The 24779-nt window shown below is 32.9% G+C and overlaps 2 protein-coding genes across 4 annotated transcripts in view; one reads left to right on the top strand and one right to left on the bottom strand.

The window, feature by feature from the left end:
• The first annotated feature begins 85 nt into the window (after positions 1-85).
• LOC128213437 (UDP-glucose 4-epimerase-like) lies at positions 86-14618 on the top strand. The gene is made up of 10 exons (XM_052919124.1): positions 86-241; positions 781-913; positions 4042-4139; positions 4707-4820; positions 5179-5355; positions 6003-6183; positions 7734-7819; positions 8914-8991; positions 9526-9640; positions 11697-14618. The coding sequence occupies exons 2-10, from the start codon at positions 790-792 to the stop codon at positions 11753-11755; spliced, it is 1032 nt and encodes a 343-aa protein (XP_052775084.1). The 5' UTR covers positions 86-241; positions 781-789; the 3' UTR covers positions 11756-14618.
• A 1194-nt stretch (positions 14619-15812) lies between these two features.
• Positions 15813-24779, bottom strand: part of LOC128214488 (RNA pseudouridylate synthase domain-containing protein 1-like) — a 29654-nt gene continuing 20687 nt past the window's right edge. For all 3 annotated transcript variants that reach the window (XM_052920981.1, XM_052920982.1, XM_052920983.1), the window contains 5 exons: positions 19099-19224; positions 18684-18832; positions 18070-18193; positions 17186-17390; positions 15813-16266 (listed from right to left, as the gene is read on the bottom strand). In XM_052920981.1, the coding sequence (XP_052776941.1) occupies positions 15911-16266; positions 17186-17390; positions 18070-18193; positions 18684-18832; positions 19099-19212 (948 nt within the window). In that variant the 5' untranslated portion in view covers positions 19213-19224 and the 3' untranslated portion in view covers positions 15813-15910. The remainder of the gene's footprint in view (positions 16267-17185; positions 17391-18069; positions 18194-18683; positions 18833-19098; positions 19225-24779) is intronic.

Below are 24779 nucleotides of genomic sequence, written 5' to 3'. Positions count from 1 at the left end.
GATTAAAATTATCAGTCATAAATACATCATATGAATTTTCCAATTTAATTTTAATATATATTTGTATGTTTTGAATCAGAAAAAATGCACACAAATGAGTTTATATTTAATAAAGCTATGTTGGCCTCATTATCGAATTCCGATGGGAACCAGTAGCTGCACGTTGCAGAAGGGAACCAACTGTGACAGGTGAAACTGTCATAACTGAACTTGACACTGAAGACACTCATCAAAGAATTTGGTATGTTTATTTAAAATTATATTTTTGTTAAAAAACATTGGTTAATTTTTATTTGCAGATGCAATGCTGTGTCACACTCACAGTAAAAAATATATTAAACGGTGATTTAAATGTTGTGTTAGAATAATTTAGTCAGTAATAGAGCAAGTGCCCTTGCAAATTGTTAGCATGTGAATATAATGTATATATATATATATATATATGTATATAAATATATATATATATTTCGAAGTCGCATATATATTATAGTGACAAAACGCAATGAGAAATAAGCTGACATAGCCGCAATCAAAGTAGGTGGCTGGATTGCCGGTTAGCCACAATAATGCGCGTTTAGGGAACTTTTTTAACATTTGGATATTTATCTGGGCTGATTATCTCAGTTGATTGAGCTTTTGACCTGCAAACAACGTGTACAGGGTTTGATCCATATTCTTTACTGAGTCTAAAGCATTTGAAATATTTGTTAAGTTATGTCCCTTGTTTATCTAATTAAAAATTAACTAACATGTAAAACTAAATGATTTTTTTTCTTTCAGATTGTTACCATGGCAAGCGGAAGTATTTTAGTGACAGGTGGCGCAGGGTATGTTGGTACACACACAGTGGTGGAGCTGCTTGATGCAGGATATGATGTCATCGTAATGGATAATCTTCACAATGCCAGCATGGGTATGTTAAATTGTGTATTTGCGATATATTTTATTTTATTTTTATTGTAATTTTCAATTAACCTTTATTGTTTTTGTTTTACACATAACATAATTTGGAATAAACTTATACTATATATATGCAATTTTAGCGACACCGGTTCGAACCCGGTCTCCGACTCGATTTTCTTTTACATTTTGGTATGTTTTTTACAATTATGATATCAAAGAGTAAAACATTTTATTAAATAATTGTCCTGAGATTTGTTACAAAAAAAATATTTTTGGTGCCAATCTGGTGTATAGTCCCTTTAACTTTAACTAGCTTTAGACAAGTTAACATTTGAAGAATTAACAAACTTTATAATACACAAATTGATAATCATGTTATTTCATAAAATGATATAAATATAAGCATATGATTACAGGATTAATACTAAGATTAAGTGTTAAATTATATGTGACATAGTCTTCTCTCAAAAGAAAGGCTTTGTAAAAAAAGTATGCTTAAGCTGAACACTCTCAAATGATTCTAGCCATTGAACATCAAAACACTCTCTCCTTAATTTTTGGTGAAGTGGAGAAATTAACAGAAAGTGAAATTCAACAGTGTATACATTACGACTTAAACAATATGGACAAAACCTGTATTATCTCTCTATATGTATATGACGACTCTTTTCTATCATCAGCTTATGGCCTGGGCAACGAAATCTTGATAAAGCTTTTTTATGTAAATATGGCATACTCATTGTAAGGTATTTTTGATATTCAACAATGCCTTAAATTCTCGATATAATGAGTTGTTTTGGCAGATGAGTTTATATCAGCACTTAATTTCTGTAAGGCATAATCTTTATGTCTTCTAGTGAATGTGTTCTTCAACTACATTTACAGCCAATGAGATTGCAGATAAGTAACCATTAAGTAGTAGACTTAATCATTACGAAGTTCAACATATGCGAGTGTTTAAAGGTCCGCCTACTACCAATCATCCGATATACACTCCTTGCGTCAGATTTTGTGTCGACAATGTATCAGCCAATAAGGTTGTTTTCTTAGTCAGTTAATCATTAAGCATTCACTTCATGTCTTCTAACTATTACATAACAAGATTGTAATTGTGTATATATATAATAGCTGAAAATGCAAAAATGTTAAATGATTGATGAGTGCTAAAAGATTTACTGTTATTGCTATTGTCTAATAAGAAAAAAATACCAAGTTTTGCAACTTTCTTTCAAATTAAACGCATTATCCTTCTTAAGAACCATAGTTTTGGGCATTAATTTAAAATTTTAGGTATATTAAAACAATTTTATTAATTGTTGTTAATCTTATTTGGGAGTTAGAGTGCATCTTTAATGAATTGGGTTATAAAGACTCATGATTTTCCCAAAACTTTTAAGTTGCTTTCAAATTGTTTCAATAGAAAACTTAATCTACAGATATATTGTTACTGTACTTAACTGTTTCATATTTCTAAGTGTCTCTTTTTAGAAGATAAACACTTATAAACTTGCCACTTTATCTCTGCTCAAGTCTGTTTAAAAGTAATTTTATTGCAGTGAAAGAACGGTGGTAAAAAGTAGATAAATAATTGTTCTTGATTAGGAAGTTTAAAGTTTTGTACTGATAATGCGAAAATTTCAATGTTAACTGCTTATTCTTTTATAAATCACTTTTATATTGCAAAGGTATGGTCCTTATAAATTTTATATTGGCATACAATCTTGTATGGTTTTGTGAAATATTATCTACATCAGACAATTATTTTCTCATTATCATGTATTAAATAGGCCACAATTGATAAATAGTTTGTGGCAGTTAGGCCTAAAAAAAAAATACATTTGGTTCGGGTTACCCGACCCTACCTACGGAATAGGCGCCGACCCTAACGTTTTTATAGTCAGTTTGAAAAAAAAAATGAAAAACTAAAAAAAAAAAAAAAAAAATTTTTTTTTGCTTTTTTTTTTTGCTTTTCAATAGGTTGTTTAAAACCTTAATTGCTTATATAGAAGATAACTTTAACACCATTCTCCAATGATGAAAATGACATATAAAGCCTAATAAAAAAAAAAATAAAAAGCCTACCTACCCTACCTATTTTTGAAAAGGATGTAACCCTAACCAAACAATTTTTTTTTTAGGCCTTACCAACCCATATTTGGGTAGGTTAAAGTGAGGGTGTTTGTGTGTGTGTTTGTGGGGGGGGCATACCTTCTTACACCTGAAAAATTAAAATATATATATATATTATCAATGGAGGGGCTAAAAAACTTTCGTTTTTCGTTAGTATTTTTGTGAGTCTGTCGGGAAGCACCCCCCCCCCCCCCTGAAACAAGCTCAAATGTGGCCTGATGTTATAATTTTTAGATGAAAATCATTTTACATTACCTCTTTGATGTTTGCTGAGTGTTCTAATTTATAAAACATAGTGACAGCAAAATGTAAAAGGGTTTTATGGTGGCAACATGATATTTTTTTATTTTGTTGAAATATAGATGTTTTACTTACTTTTATAAACAAATACCAAATGCATGAAGTAACTGCAAGGTACTCAGTTGAACAGTTTTATTAATGCAAGCCTAAAATAGTTCAATTTCCAAAAGCGTTAATAATGCTTTTCTGTCAAAACTAGAGCACATATATAGTCACTTTTTTCAATAATTATTAACCATAGAAATCTATTTTGAACCTTTGATGTTTAATCATTGAAACAAGCATTTTAATTGTTCCCATTTCAACAAAACTTATTGTTTTCGAAGTCTGACCCTATAAATGATGAACGCGTTCCTTGAAAGTGTTGTCAATGTAACTGTTATTGCCAAACATTTCCCTTTGTTGCCCTCCTCTTGCAAGGCAAGAGTTTAGTAGTGTTAAGAGGATATTGCAGTCCACTGAGCTTTGCCAACACAATGATTTTTTATCTACAAAAATAGACGTGTTTTCCGGAAAAAAGTATACTTATACAGAAAATTTAATAATTAGAAAAAAAGCAAGCATAATTTTAAAACTACTTACATGACAATTCTTCTGCAAAAAGACCTGATTTACACTGTAAAAAGTATGATACAGATACTTTTATAATAAGAAAATAGCAAGCCTTATTTGATAGAAACTTTAATTGGATGTTGTTGTGTGTTTCAGAGAGTATAAAGCGTGTTGAAGAAATCACGGGAAAGACTGTAGCCACCTATAGTGTTGATCTTCTGGATAAAGATGGACTCAGGGACCTATTCAAAAAGGTTGGAATAAGAACAAAAATTCTGCCATCAATGTGACCCAACTATTCTTATTTCCACATGATTTTCTGATGTATTTTTCGGTACATTTATATTTAAGCCATTATTTTGGAATGTGAATATGCATTTAATTTTAAGCTTGTTAGTTTGTTGTTGTTTTTCTTAAAAATGTTATGGTATTGTTGGCTTTATTGTTTCCAACCTGTAAAAACTTAAACATTGAACACAACTCAAAAATAGATAATCTTATGAAACAATAATTAGACCCATAATTAGACCATTGTTGCAATAGACAATACATTCATGAACAACAAGGACAGTAACTGGCTATAATAATTATACCCCTTTCTTCATATGAATAAAGAAATAATTAAAAAACAGACCAGTGTTCCCTCTGTGGCAACATTGGTTTTTATTTTAACTGCTTTTTTTAAATATACTTATATAACTTATCATTTTCTTAACTTTTGTGTTGAAAGGTTATGAATTTATAAGGGGAAAAAAATAAATAAAAAATAACATAACGTAAAAATCATAAATTAATTCCTAAAAAAAACTTTTTTGTTCCAGCACAAGATCTACTGTGTGATGCACTTCGCGGGTCTAAAGGCTGTGGGAGAATCATGTCAGAAGCCTCTCATGTACTATAAGAACAATATAGGTGGAACTGTTAATCTGTTAGAGGTAGGACTTTGACTTAGGCAGCTGTTATTGTGGTACTAAGTATGTACCAAAAGCTTTATTGACAGTTTAACATTATATTAAGCTGCAGGGTGTGTTGTTTCTATGTATCTCCCAAATGTTTACAACTCTTACATTAGCTGTGATATCAGAAGTCAGTTTTGATATGAAGTTCTTCGTGACATGGAAAATCAAAAGATGTTCACTATTTCTCAATTATTTTCGGCATAATTATTTTTAAGTGAAATGAATTTTAATACAAAAAATCTTATTGATAGCTTTGTCTGTGATATTTGAATGCCTAATTTGTACTTAAACTTGATTTTCTTAAGTGTTAAATCAATTATTTTAAACCCTGCAGGTAATGAAAGAGTTTGGTGTATACAACATGATCTTCTCAAGTTCCGCAACAGTGTACGGGTCACCAAAGTACCTTCCCATTGACGAGAAACACCCGGTGGGCGGGTGCACAAACCCTTACGGGAAAACCAAATACTTCATAGAAGAAATACTGACAGATCTCTGCACGGCTGAGAAGGTATAATTGAAGTTTGAATTATAATATAAACATACGCATGATTAGAAAGTATGTTATATTTACTGCTCTTACAACTCGAGTTATTGAAATTATACACGGGCTCTTTAGCGTAAGTGAATGATTTCAATCACGAGTGTAGTGGGTGACATAGCTGCTAGGTACCATGTTGTCAAGGACAACATTTAATAATAAGTGTGCGGTATAAGTGGATAGCATTGTACTTATCTGCACATGAGTTATTGAACAGTTTAGCTCAGACTGTTTGTAACCGTTCTGAAGTTAATGTATTGATGAAGACATTTAGAGAACCCCTCTCAAACATACAAGTGGGTGGGGGGGGGGGGTGAAAGGGCAGTGTATCTACTAGTCAAAATAATGGAGAAAAGAAAAAAAGCATGGAATTAAATGTTGGCATTTTCAAGGGTGTGCGCTGTCTAGTGGCATCCAATGTAGGTGTCTGCTTCTTACTCAAGATATTGTAGGTTTGAAACTCACCAGGGACATGTTTTCTTAGGCTCCCTTTAGAACTGGTTTTATCGAGGGTACTGACTTGAATGGGATTGATTTATCTTATAGCTGTTGCCACAATCAAAACAAAATAATATATTATAAACTAATTCATCATCATCATCATCATACAATACCAGGAATGGAACGTGGTTCTTCTACGGTACTTCAACCCCGTGGGAGCCCATATCTCAGGAAAGATCGGGGAAGACCCTCAGGGAATCCCCAACAACCTGATGCCCTACATATCACAGGTGGCGGTGGGGCGGCTTAAGGAACTGACGGTGCATGGGAACGATTATGACACTCCTGATGGAACAGGTTTGGAAATGATTCTCAAATTTTAGGATTTCGTTAAAAGTTAAGTTTTGAATTGGGACAAAACACAACTGTTATAAAGTTAAAGTCAAAGTCTTGTGGCCTTAATTAGTCCCTTTTTGTAACATTGTCTTATTTAAAACATTATTTGTTTTCACTTTATTGGTCAAGACTTTTCCAAAAATTGAAACCAATCCAATACTATAATTTAAAAAACTTTACACAAAATGCAGATTTACCACCCTTGAGGGCTTTTTAAACATACAATGATGAAGAAATACACATATACTGGAATTGAAGGCATCATTGTTTCATAATTCATTCTTATATATAAAATGTGCATTTGGAAGATACGTAAAACAGTGTGGCCACCTTAACAATGAACGTATCATACAATTCAATTATTCATTTTTTTTTAAATCCTTTATTCTTGGTTGTAAATCCTTTATTCTTGGTTGTAATGAGTTTTATATGAAACAAATAGTTTGGCTGGAAATGGGACACTTGTTTTTTATTTAAAAAAAGGTTAAAATTTAAAATTCATAGGATTCCTCCAGTGGGTGTAGGAGTAGTTATACGGTACACAATACATTGTATGAGCTTTAACATTATCCCACACTACTAAATAAATAATCACTAAAACTATGATAGAGAATTTGGATTTGCATGATTCCTTTTAAGTTTTAACAGAAAGGCTTCATCCAATAGCATGAATTGCATTTTAATAAGTTCAACATGTCAATGTCAACAATTGGGCCATCTTATTAAAGTAGTTATCATATGATTGCTTTTTCAAACCGATCTTTCTGAGTTGTTTTAATATCTATTTTGTAACTAATAGCTTTATTGATCTTTTTTGACAAAGTTTTATTTGACTTTTCTTGTGAAAAATTCAGTTCAGTTTCTTACACTAACTCAATATTGAATAGAAAACCTGATGTAACGATATTTTGTCATATGCCAGTTGATAGGATGGCACAATTGTGATGTTGATTGCTAGGTCTATATGAACTGATTTTAACTTGATTGCAGCAACAGCTATATGTATAGGCTGATATGGTTCTAGTGATTCATTTTTCTGCTCGTTCTTTTTCCTTTCCTGCATTATTCATTAACATGTGCATCAGCAGGATGCATTGTTTGATAATATAACTATAATACATGCTAAAAACAATGCTTGAGTTATTTGAGTCCCGAGGGATGCACTTAAACAGATATTGAAAAGAATCACTGTGAATCAATGAGTTTTTTCAAAGCTCTCATCCAAGTGTCCTTGCAGGGAATCAAACCCAACTGAGTATATGCCCACTGGCCAACAATGAATATTAGTCTAGTAGAGAACATAGATATGTCTGCCTTTACAAAAAATCAAGTTCATGTCCAACCAGGACTAATTCTCTCAACTTCTGGAAAAAGGCACTGTCCACTGTACTGGATTCTGAACAAGATACAGTGTCATTCATGTTGGCATACAGCTGTTTTCATTAATTGTCATCAAACTAAAATAATATGATATAAATGCACACAGCCTCAAGTACTAAATTATTTGACAGGTGTGCGTGATTACATCCATGTAGTGGATTTAGCTCAGGGTCACGTGGCAGCATTGAAACGCTTGGAGAAGGGTTGTGGTTGTAAGGTATGAATACACTATTTAGAATGCTCATATATTCATGTACTTTGCATGCAGGTTAACATGCACTAAACTACTAGTCATACAATTTGCAGACTAGCACTGATAAGTTGCACTTGGATTGGTTACTAATAGTTATTTAACAAGTTGATTCAGTGATGTCAGTAAAGTTCTCTTATAGAATTACTCTTTCAAAGTTTTCTGAGCGACATGACATTGTAATTATTTCTTTTTGAGGCAATTGAAATAAATAACAACATTCTAATTTTAATTTACGGTATAATATATATATTTATATGTAGATGCATAGATATGTTTATAATTCATATTTTTGGTAGGAGAGGCATATTTAAATGATAAATTGGTTTATTTGTCTGTTTTACAGAGAAAAAAGGTCAGTATTGCCATAGTCTTGGTGTAAATGTCATTGATGAAGTCGTCGTGCAAAATAATCAAACTTGGCCATAACTTTAAATCTGTTCAAGCTTTTTAAATGAAACTTGGTATTGATTTTGCCAGAGACAATACCCACATGTATATTCCAAGGCCCATGCCTCTGACGTTGTTGTGTTATACCCCTCGGTTGACTGAGAGAAAAAAAAACAGACCAGCATTGGCGATTGCTTTATGGCGCTCTTATTTTTAAAGTGATACTCGTATTAAAAATCAATACATACACAATGTATAACAAATGTAAATTTTGATTGATAAACCTTTAACTAGTTACTAAATAATACATTTATGGAAAATATTTATAACTGATAACAAAATTGTAACCGTTTACTTAATAGCTGAAAACGCACAGATATTAAATGACTGGTGGGTCTTAAAAATATACAGTGATCAACTATCATCCCATGAGGTAGAAATATTGGTTTTTCTGCACCTAAGGTAGAAATATTGGTTTTTCTGCACCTTTCTTTCAAATTAAATACAGTATCCTTCATATTAAAGAACCGTTGTTTTCCACATTTATTCATCCTTTTCGGTAAATTAAAAACAAAATCTATTAATTGTGGTACTGCTTATTTGGGAGTAAGAGTGCATATTAAAAACAATACACGCAAGTTTCATTACACTATGATGCATCTTTCTTTCAGGTGTACAATCTAGGGACGGGCAAAGGCTACTCTGTGATTGAAATGGCTAAAGCTTTTGAAAAGGGTTCTGGAAAACCAGTGAGTACTGTCTTAATTTAAACTTATTTATTTTACGACAATTGTGAAACAAGTTATTACAACATTAATCACTCCTGTTGGCACTATATTACGCGAGGGTGTGGTCTTGTGCTGTTGGGGAAACGGAAGTACCCTTAGGAAACCTACTTGTCTGGCTTTGATACGAAAAACCAAACTAAAATGCGCCCAGGCCGGGAATCCAGCCCAAGTCGCAGAAGTAAGAAGGGAGTGCTCTAACAACTATGCTAACCAGACAACAAGTAAATAACCAAAGGCAGGAAATCTAGCCTATTTAAACAAGATGTAAGGTGCTTTAGCTTAGGATTTTTTTTTGGCCTTTGAAGAAGCGCACATAGCCTTCAATTTTTGGGAAGAAATATTGCTTGAAACTGAGAGGTCACTTCAACGGTACAGATTAACAGCATGATTTGGAATAAGGTACAATGCCTATAAATGGCCCCGTGATAACTATTTGCATAATGGTCCCTGTAACCATTGCAATCAATGGACAATGTCATGATTCATTGTTTCCAGATCCCATACAAGATTGCTGGTCGGCGGACGGGTGATATAGCCTCCTGTTATGCTGATGCCAAGCTAGCACAAGAGGAATTGGGATGGACAGCAAAACTTGATCTCGCTCGAATGTGTAAGCTTTAGCATGCTGAAAATGCTGCAATCATTTTGCTCATTGTAATTCATAACATAGTGTGATTCTGTAATAAGAGACTAATTAGGTGATTACCTGTAATCTTATGGCCAGTTTTACACTGATTTGATATTAAGGCCACACCAAATTAATGTTTAGTTCCTCGGATTTTTGCCCAAAAAAATTGGAGCGAGCGAATGAAAAAAAATAAATAAATTTTTTGTCAGTTTTCATAAAAACCGAAGCGAGCGAAGAGCAAAAAATATATTTTTCCTTATATTCAATATAAATAAGAAAGATTGTTCAAAATAATTGCCCTTAAACCCATTTTAATGCCATCATGAACTGAACCTCTAATGGACATTGGGAAAATGTCGGAATACATACATGTACTATTTATTCATCCGTGTTTAGTACAAACATTATATGGATAAATCTAATTTCTTATATAATTAAAACGTACTTTAATATGACGATCATTCATAATAATAAATAAACCTGCTTTAAGTAAAAGGTTTGAAACGACTTATATAAATCTACCTGAATCAGTTTAACATCATATGCAACTGTATTTAGACATAACTTAGGATTGATTTTGGATTTGTTATCACTTACACAGGCATCATCAAACATCAGACTCCATATAACATAGACTACCGTATTATATCATGCATAGGACGCACTTTTTTACTATCAAATCTTTTCAAATGTGCAAAGGTGTGAAAAACACCTGCTGTCTGTCATTAGAAAAACATCAATAGAACAAACTATTGCGATGGTAATACCGTATTGTTGTTTGTTCGCACTTTACCCGCGGTGCCTTCTGTTGGCAAGGCTAATTACCGACACGCAATAATTATGCTGACATGCTTTAATCCGCGCAGCGACAAGCTTTATCAAAACAATCATTAGTTTTGACAATACACAGTTTTGCAACGGTTGACTGTCATTCAGAAGGCATGTCGGGAGATGCAACGGTTGCAACGATTGACTGTCAATCAGAACTATTACAGCATTTGTATAAGTCTTATATTATGCGTGAATGCTCTCAAAATATCAAGACATATATCATTGTTGTGTACGCGTAATTACCGAAATACGACGATAATTATCGAAATACACAAGACTCTTATCGAAATATGCCTTATATACAGTTTTTGTTTGTTTTTTTACTTCAATATATGTAATAAATACTTTACCAACCTCAATTTTTCGGCTCCTATTTTGACATTTTTCCGCTGCGTCCTATCTTATATATTAAGGGGTTTTACCCGTTTTCTCGGAAAAAAAATGCCTGCGTCCTATCTATGCTAGCGTCCTATACATGATATAATACGGTAAATTTGGTTTTTATTATCACAGGAAATGCAATGACATGTGCTTATTAAAACAAAAAGAACAAGGGTATTTTTCAGAGTACTTTTTTTGGTTATTTAGATGTTTTTAATTTTTATGCACCAGCCAATTGTATATGCTCCCTCTCCTAAGTTCGGAATAGCGGGGACTTTGACTTCCGGTCTCTCAAAACCCGGGTAAAATACCCGACCTGCAGGGACACACTGCTGGTAAAATCCCTGCCAAATGGCCCCGCAACCCTGAATACCTATGTGAGGCCCATTCCCGACTATTTTCAATATGAAGACAAACCACATTCACTACTAAACACTACACATCAGTAACTTGCCTTTACAAAAACACAAAAACTAGCGTAGAAAAATTATACTTGATTATTTTTAGCCTTTTAATAAATTATTACCTGAAAAAAATCTGCTTGGCGATCAAAATGGAGGTGCAGGCGTACAAAAAAAAATTAAAAATATTTTTTTTACATTTTCAAAAAAATAGGAGCGGTAAATCCACAGAACGAAATATCAATTAGATGTGGCCTAATGTGTAATCTGGGTGTTACTTCAGAAATTCAGAACATATTGGAGACGAGCTACAATTCCAAATGATAAAGGCGTCTCTCAATGACATCGATCTCACTGCAAATATTGACACTTGAGTTGTTTTGTTCTTGATGGGTCATTTCATGACTTGTGGCATTTATTCACAGGTGAAGATCTGTGGAGATGGCAGTCCAACAATCCGACCGGGTTCAGAAAAGACAGTTAGGGGACCATTTCCTGCATTTGACCTACATGGTGCAATCATTCCGGCCATAAAAAACGAAAACCAATAATTAGCTTAGTAGTGTAGATTATATAATTAATTTCTGAGTATAATTATATTTTTAAATATTTTAACAATTCCAACAGAATGTGGTGTATATTTAACAGTGCTGTGTGAAGTCTTACGATTGTAATTTTATTGAGTTACCTACCCCTGTTTAGGAATAACTCATTGTTATTGTTAAAAAATATTTACACATCTGAAGCAGTGTTGAGCATGTTCTAGTCCAGTGTAACAAAAGTTTTAAACTGCGTTGTTAAATGCCTACACTAGTAGATATCCACCATGAGTATCACCAAGGTGATATTTCTGTTATGCTATATATTTAATTATTTGTACATGCATTACATTATATGCTTGCGCTTGAACACACTGTATTCTGACCTGAGGACACTGTGACCTGAACACACTGTGACCTGAACACACTGTATTCAGACCTGAACACACTGTGATCTGACCTTAACACTGTGATCTGAACTGAACACACTGTGACCTGAGCACACTGTATTCTGACCTGAACACACTGTAATCTGAACTGAACACACTGTGACCTGAACACACTGTATTCAGACCTGAACACACTGTATTCTGACCTGAACTCACTGTATTCAGACCTGAACACACTGTATTCAGACCTGAACACACTGTATTCTGACCTTTACACTATGAAATCTCACCTTTACACTATGAAATCTCACCTAATCAAGCTGTTATTTTGGAATATACTTTATCCATGAAACTGCTTTAACCACCGACTTTAAAGGTAGATTTTGCCATATCTGCCGCAGCATTTCGATGCATATTTTCCAGTTAAATAAAAAAAATATTTGTATTTTCCAGAACTTGCTTGCCTATATTTGTAGCCTTAGCCTCGCTTTACCATTTTTTCACTGTGTTACCATGACATTGGTGTGGTTTTTGACATACGCAACCTTCCAAACATTTATAAGCCTTTAAAAAAAAAATATTCAAGATCTATATACACATCAGTGTCGAAGAGGAAAAATTCTACAGACACATTCCTTAAACAACTATATTCCATTATAGGATAATTATGGGAATGTTTATAGTAATACGGTAAATGTTGGGAATGACAAAATGTTGCCTTATTGTAGTAATTGGTGATATGTTTGTTTAATCTCTGTTTGAAAGACCTTATGGTTATTGTGAGTTGAAATTAGCTTAGTGTCACATGTTCACTATTTAATTACATCTCAGCATGAATTGATCTTAAGTCAGTAATTAAAATGAACTAGATGTTGAAGAAAATTATGACACAAAGATGATTTCAATTTATGACTGAAATCGACAAAGATTTTTATTGAAGCAGGCCTTGGTCCGTATCTTTTAATTGCACATGTAAATAAATTATGACACTAAGATAATTTCAATTTATGACTGAAATCGACAACGATTTTTATTGAAGCAGGCCTTGGTCTGTATCTTTAATTTGTAAATAATGTAAGCACGTTGCTTTTGTTTGTACGTGATATATACGCCCATCATGGTCAACCATAAATGCATGTGCATGTGTACATGTTCATCTGACATAATCTGTTCATTATTTATGTTTCAAAGTGGGCTAGTTACTTTTTGATGAATTTTATAGGTTGTTTTGTTTTCTTTCCTGTGATGCAGTTGCAATTTTTATACTTACATATTTTATCAAGGATAATACTATTCTGTTGTTGTTTTTTAAAAGAATATCTGATAAACTTTTTATGTAAATGACCATAATGTTTATCAAAAACATTACAAAATTACCTGGTATTAGAAAAGTGCAGTTTTAGGTACTGAAATACCGTTGGTTACTTATTTGTAAGATAATTAACCGAAAATTCATTTAATATCGATTATTATTATTTTCAGTTAATATTTTTTTATCTTAATTTCAACTTAAATCTGACCTAACCTGATCTATTTTGCAAATTTTCAAGGCCAAAAGCGCTTTTTGTTTTGTTTTGTTTTGGCATTATTTTTCAAATTATGAAACCCTTCTTAATGATACAAAAAAAGTATGAGTTCACCGGCATCCAAAATTTACATAATTGTACATTGGTTACTTTAGATACGCATTTACAATACATGAGGCGCATAGACTTTTTACGTCTGTATATTATTTGGTAGAATTCAAACGAATAACTTTGATCATGAAAATTGTCAGGGATTATTTTCTTAATACATTTTGTATGCAATATTTCATTTTTGTACACTGACGTTACATAGAATAATTTAGCTAGGTAAAGATAGGCGGGGCACCCCATATGACTTCAGATGATACATTTATATTATATAACTTATTATGGTTATTAAACTTTATGTGTATTGTCCATCATTGATTAATGTTATACATAAGATTTTGTATGTATTGTTGTAAGTGTAAAAGGAAACTTTTGATTTGTCTGATATTTGAACATCAGTATTATCAGCGTCTTTTGGGGGATATTTTTAAAACCGTAATCAAGTTTATACAATCCATTGCATGTATTTTTTTGTATCTTAATAGGATAGCTACAGTGTACATGTATGTCATATATACATGACATATATTGTATTTAATTCTGGTGCTCTCGACAAAGGATAAAAATTTATATAATATACAATGTAATTGTATAAATTTTACTTGTACGGTATTTGAAACGCATCATTGTGCTGTCTGTATTTTTATGAATGTGATCCAAACTTGATTTAAAATCTTGTGACATATATATGTTATTGATGTAATGCAGCTTTGTGGATATTGGGAGAAGTAACTTGTGCTAGTGGTTGGGTTAAAGTGTGGAACATTAAAGACAAAATACTTGTATATTTGTTGTCTTTCTTGAAAAGTCTTATTTCCAACTTGCATGTCCATTTAACAAGGCAATCGTTGGAAATAATATATGCTCCATGACAGGGTGCAAATCTGAAGAAAAGCAAAAAAACTTTTCCAAGTTTTAGCTTGACTATTCCAAGAATAAGGAGAGCTTTACTCACCCTAGCATCCGAGTCACACCTTGGTTGAGGTTTTGCATGTAAGCACCTTTAAGTCATTATCTCAGCAAATTTGTTTGGTCCAACTGTGTATGAGCATAAAACCTCGGATGAGTTTGATAACTAGCCAAATTGCTGTAGTCACCCAAAAATTATTGCCCTTTATGATTATAAAAATGTCTACAGAACCATTTAAGTTTTACTCAGGTGAGCGATATAGAGCCATGTTGGCCCTCTTGTCTTTTTTATTAATGGTTGACCATCACCCCAAAAGTAAATCCAAACTTCATTTTCACTCTGGTATTTACACACCAAGTTTCATCACTATACATCAATTCAGTTATTAAGTGCAAACAATTTGTCTATCTTTAGTAATGGCAACCTTGACCCTATTGACTCCAAAAACAAACCCAAGCTACATAGAAATATAGAACTACCTAAACTCAAAATTTCATAACTCTCAGTCAATTGTAATGAGTTATTGTGCAGAAATCGCCTGTTTGGTGCCCTTCTGCCCCCCATTCTTACCTTCAGTATTATCACATACACAAATCTAATTACCAGGATTTTCATTGACCCTTGACCCCAAGTTTAACCTTTATGGTAGGAGTTGAAATCCTTTGCAAGTCAAGGGTCATGTTGAGAACATTAATTGAACATTGTTATTTTGAATTTCCATTTGTTGAGGAGTAGACACAAACCTTTGAGCCTGTGTGACTTTGAAGGTAAGCAGCTGGAACATTCTCTCTGCAGCTCAACTTGATATGGTCAACATCCATGCTAAGTTATTTTGAAATCCTTCTAATTATTGTGCGGACACAAACATGACTCTCTGACTTTGACTACCAAGTTTGACCTTGACCTTGTAATTATGTGGCTAGAACATGTAGCTTGTGAACATTTTTTGCAAAATTATCTATTGAGGAGTTATGGAGACAAAAAAAGGAACTCACAAAGGAATAGACAATGCAGCAACTAAAAAAAACTCTGCAAAGTAGGAGGAGCATATAAAAAACAAGCAAAATAGTATCAGTAGTTACCTATGAATTTATTAACTAAAATCAAATCAAAGCTCTATCAAAGCCCTATCAAAGAACTATTAAAGCTTTATTAAATAAAGCCCTATTAAAGCTCTGTATATCTTTCCTCTCCTTGAGACTCACTTAATTTGATACGAACTAGTCTAAATTTATCCATTCCTGATATTGAATCCATATTGTCCATTTCAAATCCTTTAGCAATACTTTCCGCCTCTTCATAAGGCCTACATATTGCACTCGGGTTCCACTCTTCAATCAAGTCCGTAGTAAACGGATCTGAAGTCCGTAAATCCAGATTTTCAATCTTCATATCCGCTACAAGTCTATGAGAGTGCAGCATCATACGGTGTGGTGTTTTATCTTGACGTAAACTGTAGGTGTAGTCACCAACTATAGTGTGTCCGATGTAGTCACAATGTACCCTCAACTGGTGCTGACGACCTGCAAAACATTCAGGACACATTAGGACATACCGGTATATCAAGAAGAGTACCAAAGGGCAACAACAAACCTCATCTTTTCTGTGAAAAAGGGGAATAACTTATCAATTATTAAAGCACGAGTTATGGGCCTTGCTTGTACATGTGCCTATTGTGTCTGGCAACATGTCTTACAAAATCACGACAACAACACCAAGGCTATGATAATACCTCAACAGATTTTTGTTTGAGAAATAGACAAGATTAATTTGGCAGCCACTACCGTACTGTTTACTGGCATCAATTTTGTTATCCATTTTATACATGTATGGCTTACTATGTTCATGTTACCTAACCAGCCATAATTTTAAGTAGCACTACTTATTATTTTCTACACTATAAAATAATGATATAAAAAAATCCAATATTTTTATTTAAAATATAAATGATGTGACCCTTTCATTTGTACAAGATGATACATTTACATGTATTATGTTACTTTATTGGCAACATTAATTCATAAGGTTTATGTATGTAAACAACTGAACAATATACACACCTGTACACAATAAAATACTTTCCCAAAATAAAATGTTTTCCTACCTTTACAGCCTCTTTTTCATTCAGCATGTAATAGGAACAACACCATTATTTTTGTATAACCCTTAAACAACATTTCTTTAGTTTGAACTTATTTGTTTTACAAAATTTGTGAAACAAGTTAATACTTATTATATTAATCACTCTTATTGGCAGGATTTTATGCGGGAGTGTGATCTTGTGCTGTGGGGGAAGCCGGAGTACCTGGAGGAAACCCCCTTGTCCGGCTTGGTGACCACAAACCAAACTCACATGGGCCAACATCACACAACTTTGATACTTATTTTTTAAAATATTATAAGATAGTGTCCCTTCACAAAGACAAGTACATATAAACCTACCAGTGATGGGTTTAAGCAGCACTTTTGTTGCAGGCTTATCACCATACATCCCCCTCTCCAGACACACAAGGAGGGTAGCTGTGGGTCGCGGAACATCACACTTTTCATGGTCGGCTGCACACATACGACCTGCCCACTCGGCATCATCAAGACGACCAATAGGAACGTCTATCAGCACAGCTTCATCAACGATGTGACCTCGTACCTTAAAAGTAATAATGAAAGTCAACTTTTTGAAGTTTCTATAAATTATATACATTGTATACGGTAAACAAATCGTGAAAAAAACCTGTGGTTTCTAAATATACTCAAAATAATTTATTTGCCTATGCTAAAAATCTTTAAATGGTATTTATATATGCAAACAGAATATCAAATATTTAAAAAAAATCAATTTCAACTCTCTTTTTTTCAGATTCTAAAATTATATACAGTACTGAAAATAAATCATAACAATTATGAAAAAAACTTCAAAATTGATATTATCATTATGTAAATTACTAAATAACTTTTGTGCAAAACATTTCATCATATGCATGGGTATTTCGTGCTTCCCATTATTTTTTTTGACTATTCCGTAAATCATTGTGTATAGGACACACTTTTTTCCTCAAATTTCCAATAAAAAAAATTGCCTGCGTCTTACATAAAGTATTTGGCTTCTGACAAACTTTTTCAAAGTTGATTTCAGGCTGAATTTGGCTCTTCAGAGAAATAAATGGAAAAAAAACAGACTAAGTTTGTTGACTTTTACTTTCAAAGGGAAGTAGCTCAAAGCGTGTAGTTAAATATGAAAATGGACCAAACAAGGACACCTATCCTAAAAAAAACACAAATAAAATTATCAACAATTCAATATGTGGTTAGATTAAAAGTATAATTACCAATGCCAGGTAATACTTGGTCACTTGTTTATTATGGAACAGTTTCGACAGGTGTTTAGCAGCATTTTTGGTCAGGCCCAGGCAGAGAATACCACTTGTAGCATAGTCCAACCTATGTACAAACCTGTAAACAGTAAAATAGGAATGCAACACAAGGTATTAATTTTTATAAATTTAACTTAACCAGTTCCCTATTCCTTATTCGAAAAAGGAATAAGGAATAAGGAACTAACTTATCGTCCATTTTAGCAGTTTAACTTTATGACTTTACTCTTGGGAGTCGTAATTATTTTTGCAATAATACACTTCACTGGCAATCAATTTAAACTTAGTTCAATAAATACAGCTCTAAAACCCTATATTTAATTAAAAATATAATTAAAAAAAAATACGAACTACTTCAACTGTTGTACCGGCATATATCCAAGGTTGTTTTTGATAAAATGGCCGAGGATTTCTAAATGCAGATGATTTTAACATTTTTCCAATGCGTCCTAAAACCCATAACATAGATTTAGTTTTTTTCTTGAGTTTTTCACAGATTAATCCTCAACTTAATAATCACTGATTAAAGATACATTTTAAGGTACTTTTTAAAATTTGAAATTGAGTACCTAAATCCATGGGAACATTTGGGGTCCACAAGCTCTGGAAACATTGCCCTAGCCTGATGTTTAACCGTCATATCTGTTGGGTCGTCACTGTTTATCTTTAAGTCATACATCTTGTCGATACAAAGGAAGTTGGGGCTTTTGTGTACAACCTGCTCAAAAAACCAAACAACTTGCATACATGTGCATTCACCACCTGTGAATATATGGCATGCTACTCTCTATGACATTATATACCATTGTTACTTTAGCAATTTGTATTATAAATATATGTTGTCTTCGCAAATAAACAATTGAACTAAATCTTTACATAATTTAAATAACTTTTTATTTACATTATATAATTTAAATAACTTTTTATTTACATTATATATATATATACAGTTTAAAATGTGAAAAAGTCGCTTTAAGTTCCAACCTGTAACCCGGGTCTTTGTACGCCATCTCCCTGTTTTGGCATCATCTTGCCACGCCGACTGTACCAAGGATTTGGGTGTTCTAATCTCGCCGATGTGCATTGGAAAGCAACCATTGGAGATTTAAACTAAAATGGTTAAGCAGATCGAGAATGATAGTGTCATACAGATCTAAACATGTTGATTAGATTACAATGTTGAGATAACAATTTATCTTAAATTGCACCATTTTCCTAACATGCCCTTCAGAAGCGAGAGCCAGCAGGCTTAATCCCTGACTGAGTCATACCCAGTCCATTAGAAAATGGTTCTGGCTCCCAGGACAGTACAGCAAATTTCAGGTAAACAGAAAATTTCTATAGACTGTAAATGGCAGATAACACTAATTTGGAAGTGACTTCTCAGGGTTACATGCTGTAAGAGAGATAATAAACATCAATCAAATGCTACTTTTTGAAATACATGTCATATACAATTATGTGTTTTGGTAGCAGATAAAAAGTTCAAGTTTCAATAAAAATAAAATAGACATTGTTTTGCACTATGTTGGGTATAAATCGTTCAAGAACATAATCTTGGTGGAATTTGTACTCTGACCGGCCTGTCAGATGGTGAGTTTTTTAACTTAATAGTTAAAATTCTACGCTGATCTTTGAAAAGTTTGTAACCCAAGCTTTTAGCAATGTATGGTTATCTGCATCCTCGGCACCCCAGCGTATCATAACCTATGATACCCTGGGAAAATTTGCTAAGGAAACTTCGTAAATCTTGAATATTCATAAGCATTTTCCGACCAATGAAATAGCCGATAACAAAAAGGAAAGAATCTCCTTTGTAAAGGTTTCAACACATTTAACAATACCAGCATAGAATGATTTGTAAGCCGTGGTCTTATTGGATTATTTTGAACTGAGATTACATCCGTAACTTCTTGGCCATTACCGTACCTCTTGAGGTGTGTCTCATGCGACCAATCAAGCGGCTGGATTGATTCCACCTTATTAATTATTCATAAGTACGAGATTTTTAAAGCTGATTTGCCCAGGGTATCATATAGGTTATGATACGCTGAGGTGCGGAGGATGGGTTATCTGGGTCAATCATCGTAAAAGAAAGATCTTTTATAAATTTATCTACAGTAAAACCATGAAAACTCAAGAATGCAGATTAGGGCCTGTCCTTAAATAATACATATTTTAGGTCATATAAAACTATATATCAAATACTACACCTGTGATTGGCAGCATAAATAAACACCTTATTTTATTCAGCAATATTTCCAACAGAAATTCAATAACAATAATACTTAACTTTACTTTTTAAGTTTTATAAACATCAGGGATACTGTATTGTTTACAAAAGGAAATTTTAAATATTAAGATGACACAATTGAAATATGGTCAAACTCGTTTACATCCAGAAGTTGATAGAGTCGGCCACATGCGTTTACATGTGGTAATAGCAAATGTCAGCCAATCTCGTTTAAATGTGCTTAAGTGTTAATTACTCATTTACATTTCTCACAATTAAATTCTCATCATTATCTTCTCAATGCTCTTATCAATTAATATCAGTCATGCGTTATCAGTGTTTATCTGTTTTCACACCTCATTGATTTTCCGCTCGTCTATGATTGCAATTTCAACAACTTGCAATTTTTTAACATGTGTCTATTGTTTGTTTATTTTACAACAGGCTTTCAGGAAAATGAATGAAACTATGACCTCAAAAAATTCCTAAGCTTTTGTGTGGTTGGGATTAGCAATGGTGCTTGACTTATTTAGGTTTCAAGTTATTATCAGTATACTTAATATGAACATAGAAGGAATAAAAGTAGGGACTAAGCCCAAGACCTCGACAGATCCACGGATCTCAAGTTACTGGCAGTTCACAAAATGGCAGATTTACTGTCATACAAACAAATATTGTAATGCCTTTATACGTTAGACATTAATAATATGTTTATAAATAAAATTAAAAAAACAACACCAAATGAACGAAGTGGTACTGTTTTACTTTTTGTAATACAAATTACAATAGCTTACATGTACATCATCTAGTCCAAATAATTGTACGTTGACGGATTTTAGATTTTTGATATGGCAAATCCTTCACGTACAAATTGCACATTATATAATATGTCTCTCACTGTTCCTGTTTATACGATACACAGACTCGCAGAATATTGGCCAGAACCCGAGAAATTTGACCCAAACAGATTCTCTGCAGAAAACAAATCAAATATCCAACCATACACCTACTTGCCCTTCGGGACTGGTCCAAAAAGCTGTCTCGGGATGCGTTTTGCCAACATGGAACTCAAAATGACTATTGTAAAATTGTTGCAAAACTTCAAGATAAAACCATCGCCGGATTTACAAATTCCATCAAAGCTGGAGAAGAATATCTTTTGCAGGCCAATTGGCGGGATGAAGCTGACTTTAGAGAAAAGATCATCTTAAGAACTGATGCCAAAATACAGTATAAATGCATTTTGTTTTATATTGGATTTAAAAACTCACTACATAATTAGGTTGAAGTCCTGGGGCCGCATTCAATGAGCAACTAAAGCAAGATTGAACTTAAGTTAAAGATTAGAGACTAAGTGTTTTGATTGGCCTATATATTTAGCTGACTAATAAGCTGAATGGAATCACTGAGGCATGTCAAGAATAAGGATAAAATTAATATTAAATACTGGCCCTGACTATATTCTGGATTCTTCAATGTCATCTTCCATTGTGTACATATTATTACATTGTATATGTTGCCTATATCATGTATTTTATAGTTATGTGCTTATAATTCTTCTTCGCTAAATGCAATATATTTTAGTTTATTATTAACCATTAAATCATAATTATTTTTTTACACTGATGCAAGAATAATTAAAAAAAAATGTGTTATAAAATGAAATTGAAAGATTCAAACTGATTTTCTTAATCAGTTCTCAATAACATCCACACACAAAAAAACTGTTGTTTATTTTCAATTAGGCTGTGATAACACCTCTAAATTTATTTTGGTTAGAGAACATCATTCAGGTGGGTGGTCAAAACTAGAATTTTAATCTAATTTTAATTTCATTTTTATAATGTGACAAAAATTTGCAAACTTTTATTATGACAAGCTTTTGCATTTTGGTTTCAGTTGAATTTTAATTTTTATAACATTTCTCTTTTGACTTCAAAATAAAATAAAAATGTAATTTGTTATTATTTAAGTCAAATCTTTATTGGTCACAAATTAGTATCATTTTGCATCCTTTTTAAATTGTACATTATTTGAATCAACATCATGTGCTAGGGCAAAGCAAACCACAAAAAATATGACAATGGGCTGATTCAGAACTTTGTTTAAGCTGCACTCTCACAGATTGAACGTTTTGACAACTTTTTTTATTTTGAAACAAGCCATTTTTTGCGAAAATCCATGGAAACCAGTTATATAAGACTGCTGACAAAAAAATTGATCGCAGATTTTTATATTTCAGTTCGAAAATTGATGTTTTATGCATTTTTCTTAAACCGTTAGAACGGTTTAAGCCATAAAACATTGATTTTCGAACGGAAATATGAAAATCTGCGATCTGATCTTTTGTCAGCAGTTTTATATCATTTGTTTTTTAATTGGTTTGCAGATATTCACGCAAAAATTGATCTTTCCAAGACAAAAATTAAAAAAAGTTGTAAAAATGGTAAATCTGTAAGAGTGCAGCTTTAAAGTTAACAACGTGATTAAGGACATTGGTTGTTTTTTTTCAAATTTTAAACAAGAACTATATGATGACTTGCATACATTACAAGTTAAATAAACAAGTAGAAGTGAAACAGTTGTCTCAACTATTGTTAGAAATGCAGCAGATCACAATCATGTGTATCCATTAAACTTCCAGAGCAGTAAAGATTGAACAATCGGCCAATTGTATGATAACAATAAACATGTGACTGGTGTTCTTGGTCTACAGGAGTGATCCAGGGTTCAACGTTAGAGTTGGCGTAACTTAGGGGCATAACCTTTTAACTTGCTCCCCTCCTGCAGAACCGAAATCTATTTGGTTTAAAGTGTCAGCAGGGGGTTTGGTGTACACCCGGGTCCCCCATGAAATTATTAACAATGTTTTGTCCAAAATGGTGAAGTTTAGGCGTATTTCATTACATATTTTCTCCTATATTAAAAGCAAACTTGGAAAGACTTTAGAGCAGGCCTGCCCTGGATCCGCTAATGGTCTATACAACTAATAGGAGTGTCGTATGATTCACATGATCATAAATTCAAATTGATATTGTAATAAGTGAAATACTAAACTTTCATGATAAGAAAGCATTTCAAATATCAGAAAGGCCCATTATTTGTGTTCATAATGCAGTTATAATGTATGGAACTTGTGCAACCAATGTTAATTGCAAAAGGTTCTATTGCACAAAGTGCGTGGGCAAAGATTTTTCATCAAGATTAACGTATAAATCGTTTTTTATTAAGCTAAGGCATAACAAAACAAAAATGTTTGTTTTTGCCTAAAATGCATTGCAAATGGACAACAAATTCTAACCATTGATTATATCTCCTTCTCAGTCTTTCAAGTTTATATTTTTGTTTATTCAACTGAACAATGACGCATTTTAATGCAGAAATCGAGACACCCACTCTCGTGTCTGGATCACCAAATTACCAACGTTCGATCCTTCGCTCAAAGTTTATTACCCTGGTGACGAAATAAGAAAAACATACTAAGCTTTGTTTTACAGATGAGTCATTTCTTCTGTGCAATACTGATGTCTATTAGCAATTTGATTGTAATTAAAAACTCTCATTTAGTTTGACCAGTGCCATTTGATTATTAAACACATAAGGTGATCCCAGTTCAATATAATGCTAATGACTTGTTTTTGAAAAGTTTTAAACCGATGCACAAATTGACAGTTTTTTCCTTCTTTTGTTCTTTTTTTTTTCTCTCAGAATCAGCTCATTTTGGCTTCAGTGCCTTTAATTCAGTCATATAAGCTAACTCACAATAGAACAGATCTCAATTGTTTAGTAAAGTGCTGAAAATTTTATTTTTCCCTGAATACCATTCTATAACCTCGTATAGAAAACAACAAAATCAATACTTTTCAATGGTATTATTTTGGAAGTCACAGTGAGTGAAGCACTTGGGAAACCGATTAACACATACAGCATGAACTTGCAACATGAGCAAAGTATGTCTTATTAACAACATGCTTGACAAAAATGGAGCTTAGACGTGGTCGACTGGCCGAGGAAAAACTGAGATAAAACCCTCCTTCTGGGGAAAACTCAGAACCTCCGCCCGTTTGTCACCCAGGTTTACAGGATTTGTCTCGTACCACTAGATGTCGGGCCTCATCACCCATAAGCTCCTTAACAAAGATGTATAGAAGAACATATAATTTTATGATTCATATATACGTATTTTATCAATTCATACAAATGTACATTACATGATTATGTTCTTTGAAGAAAAATGAAAAACATATTTATCATTCATATGATGAAATTGCATAGTAACTGAAAACCTTTCACAATAAACATTTTCTTGCAAAATTTAACAATCAATTGAATCGATGTGAACGGATCGGTTCCCAAAAGCTGAATGCCTTTACATTCATATTCGCACGAATTCCTCGTGCTTATCAATCGCCACCTGGCGGTTATTACATTA

This window comes from Mya arenaria, chromosome 13 (genome assembly GCF_026914265.1).
Source record: "Mya arenaria isolate MELC-2E11 chromosome 13, ASM2691426v1".
In the NCBI taxonomy this organism is placed as follows: domain Eukaryota; kingdom Metazoa; phylum Mollusca; class Bivalvia; order Myida; family Myidae; genus Mya; species Mya arenaria.
This window is presented reverse-complemented; position numbering and strand designations above follow the sequence as displayed.

What these genes read in the sequence shown, in the direction of transcription:
- LOC128213437 (XM_052919124.1), top strand. Translation starts at nt 790, where the DNA reads ATGGCAAGCGGAAGTATTTTAGTGACAGGTGGCGCAGGGTATGTTGGT. An exon ending in GAACTGTTAATCTGTTAGAG is followed by an intron (nt 4,821 to 5,178) that starts GTAGGACTTTGA and finishes TAAACCCTGCAG; the next exon opens with GTAATGAAAGAGTTTGGTGT. An exon ending in AGAAGGGTTGTGGTTGTAAG is followed by an intron (nt 7,820 to 8,913) that starts GTATGAATACAC and finishes TCTTTCTTTCAG; the next exon opens with GTGTACAATCTAGGGACGGG.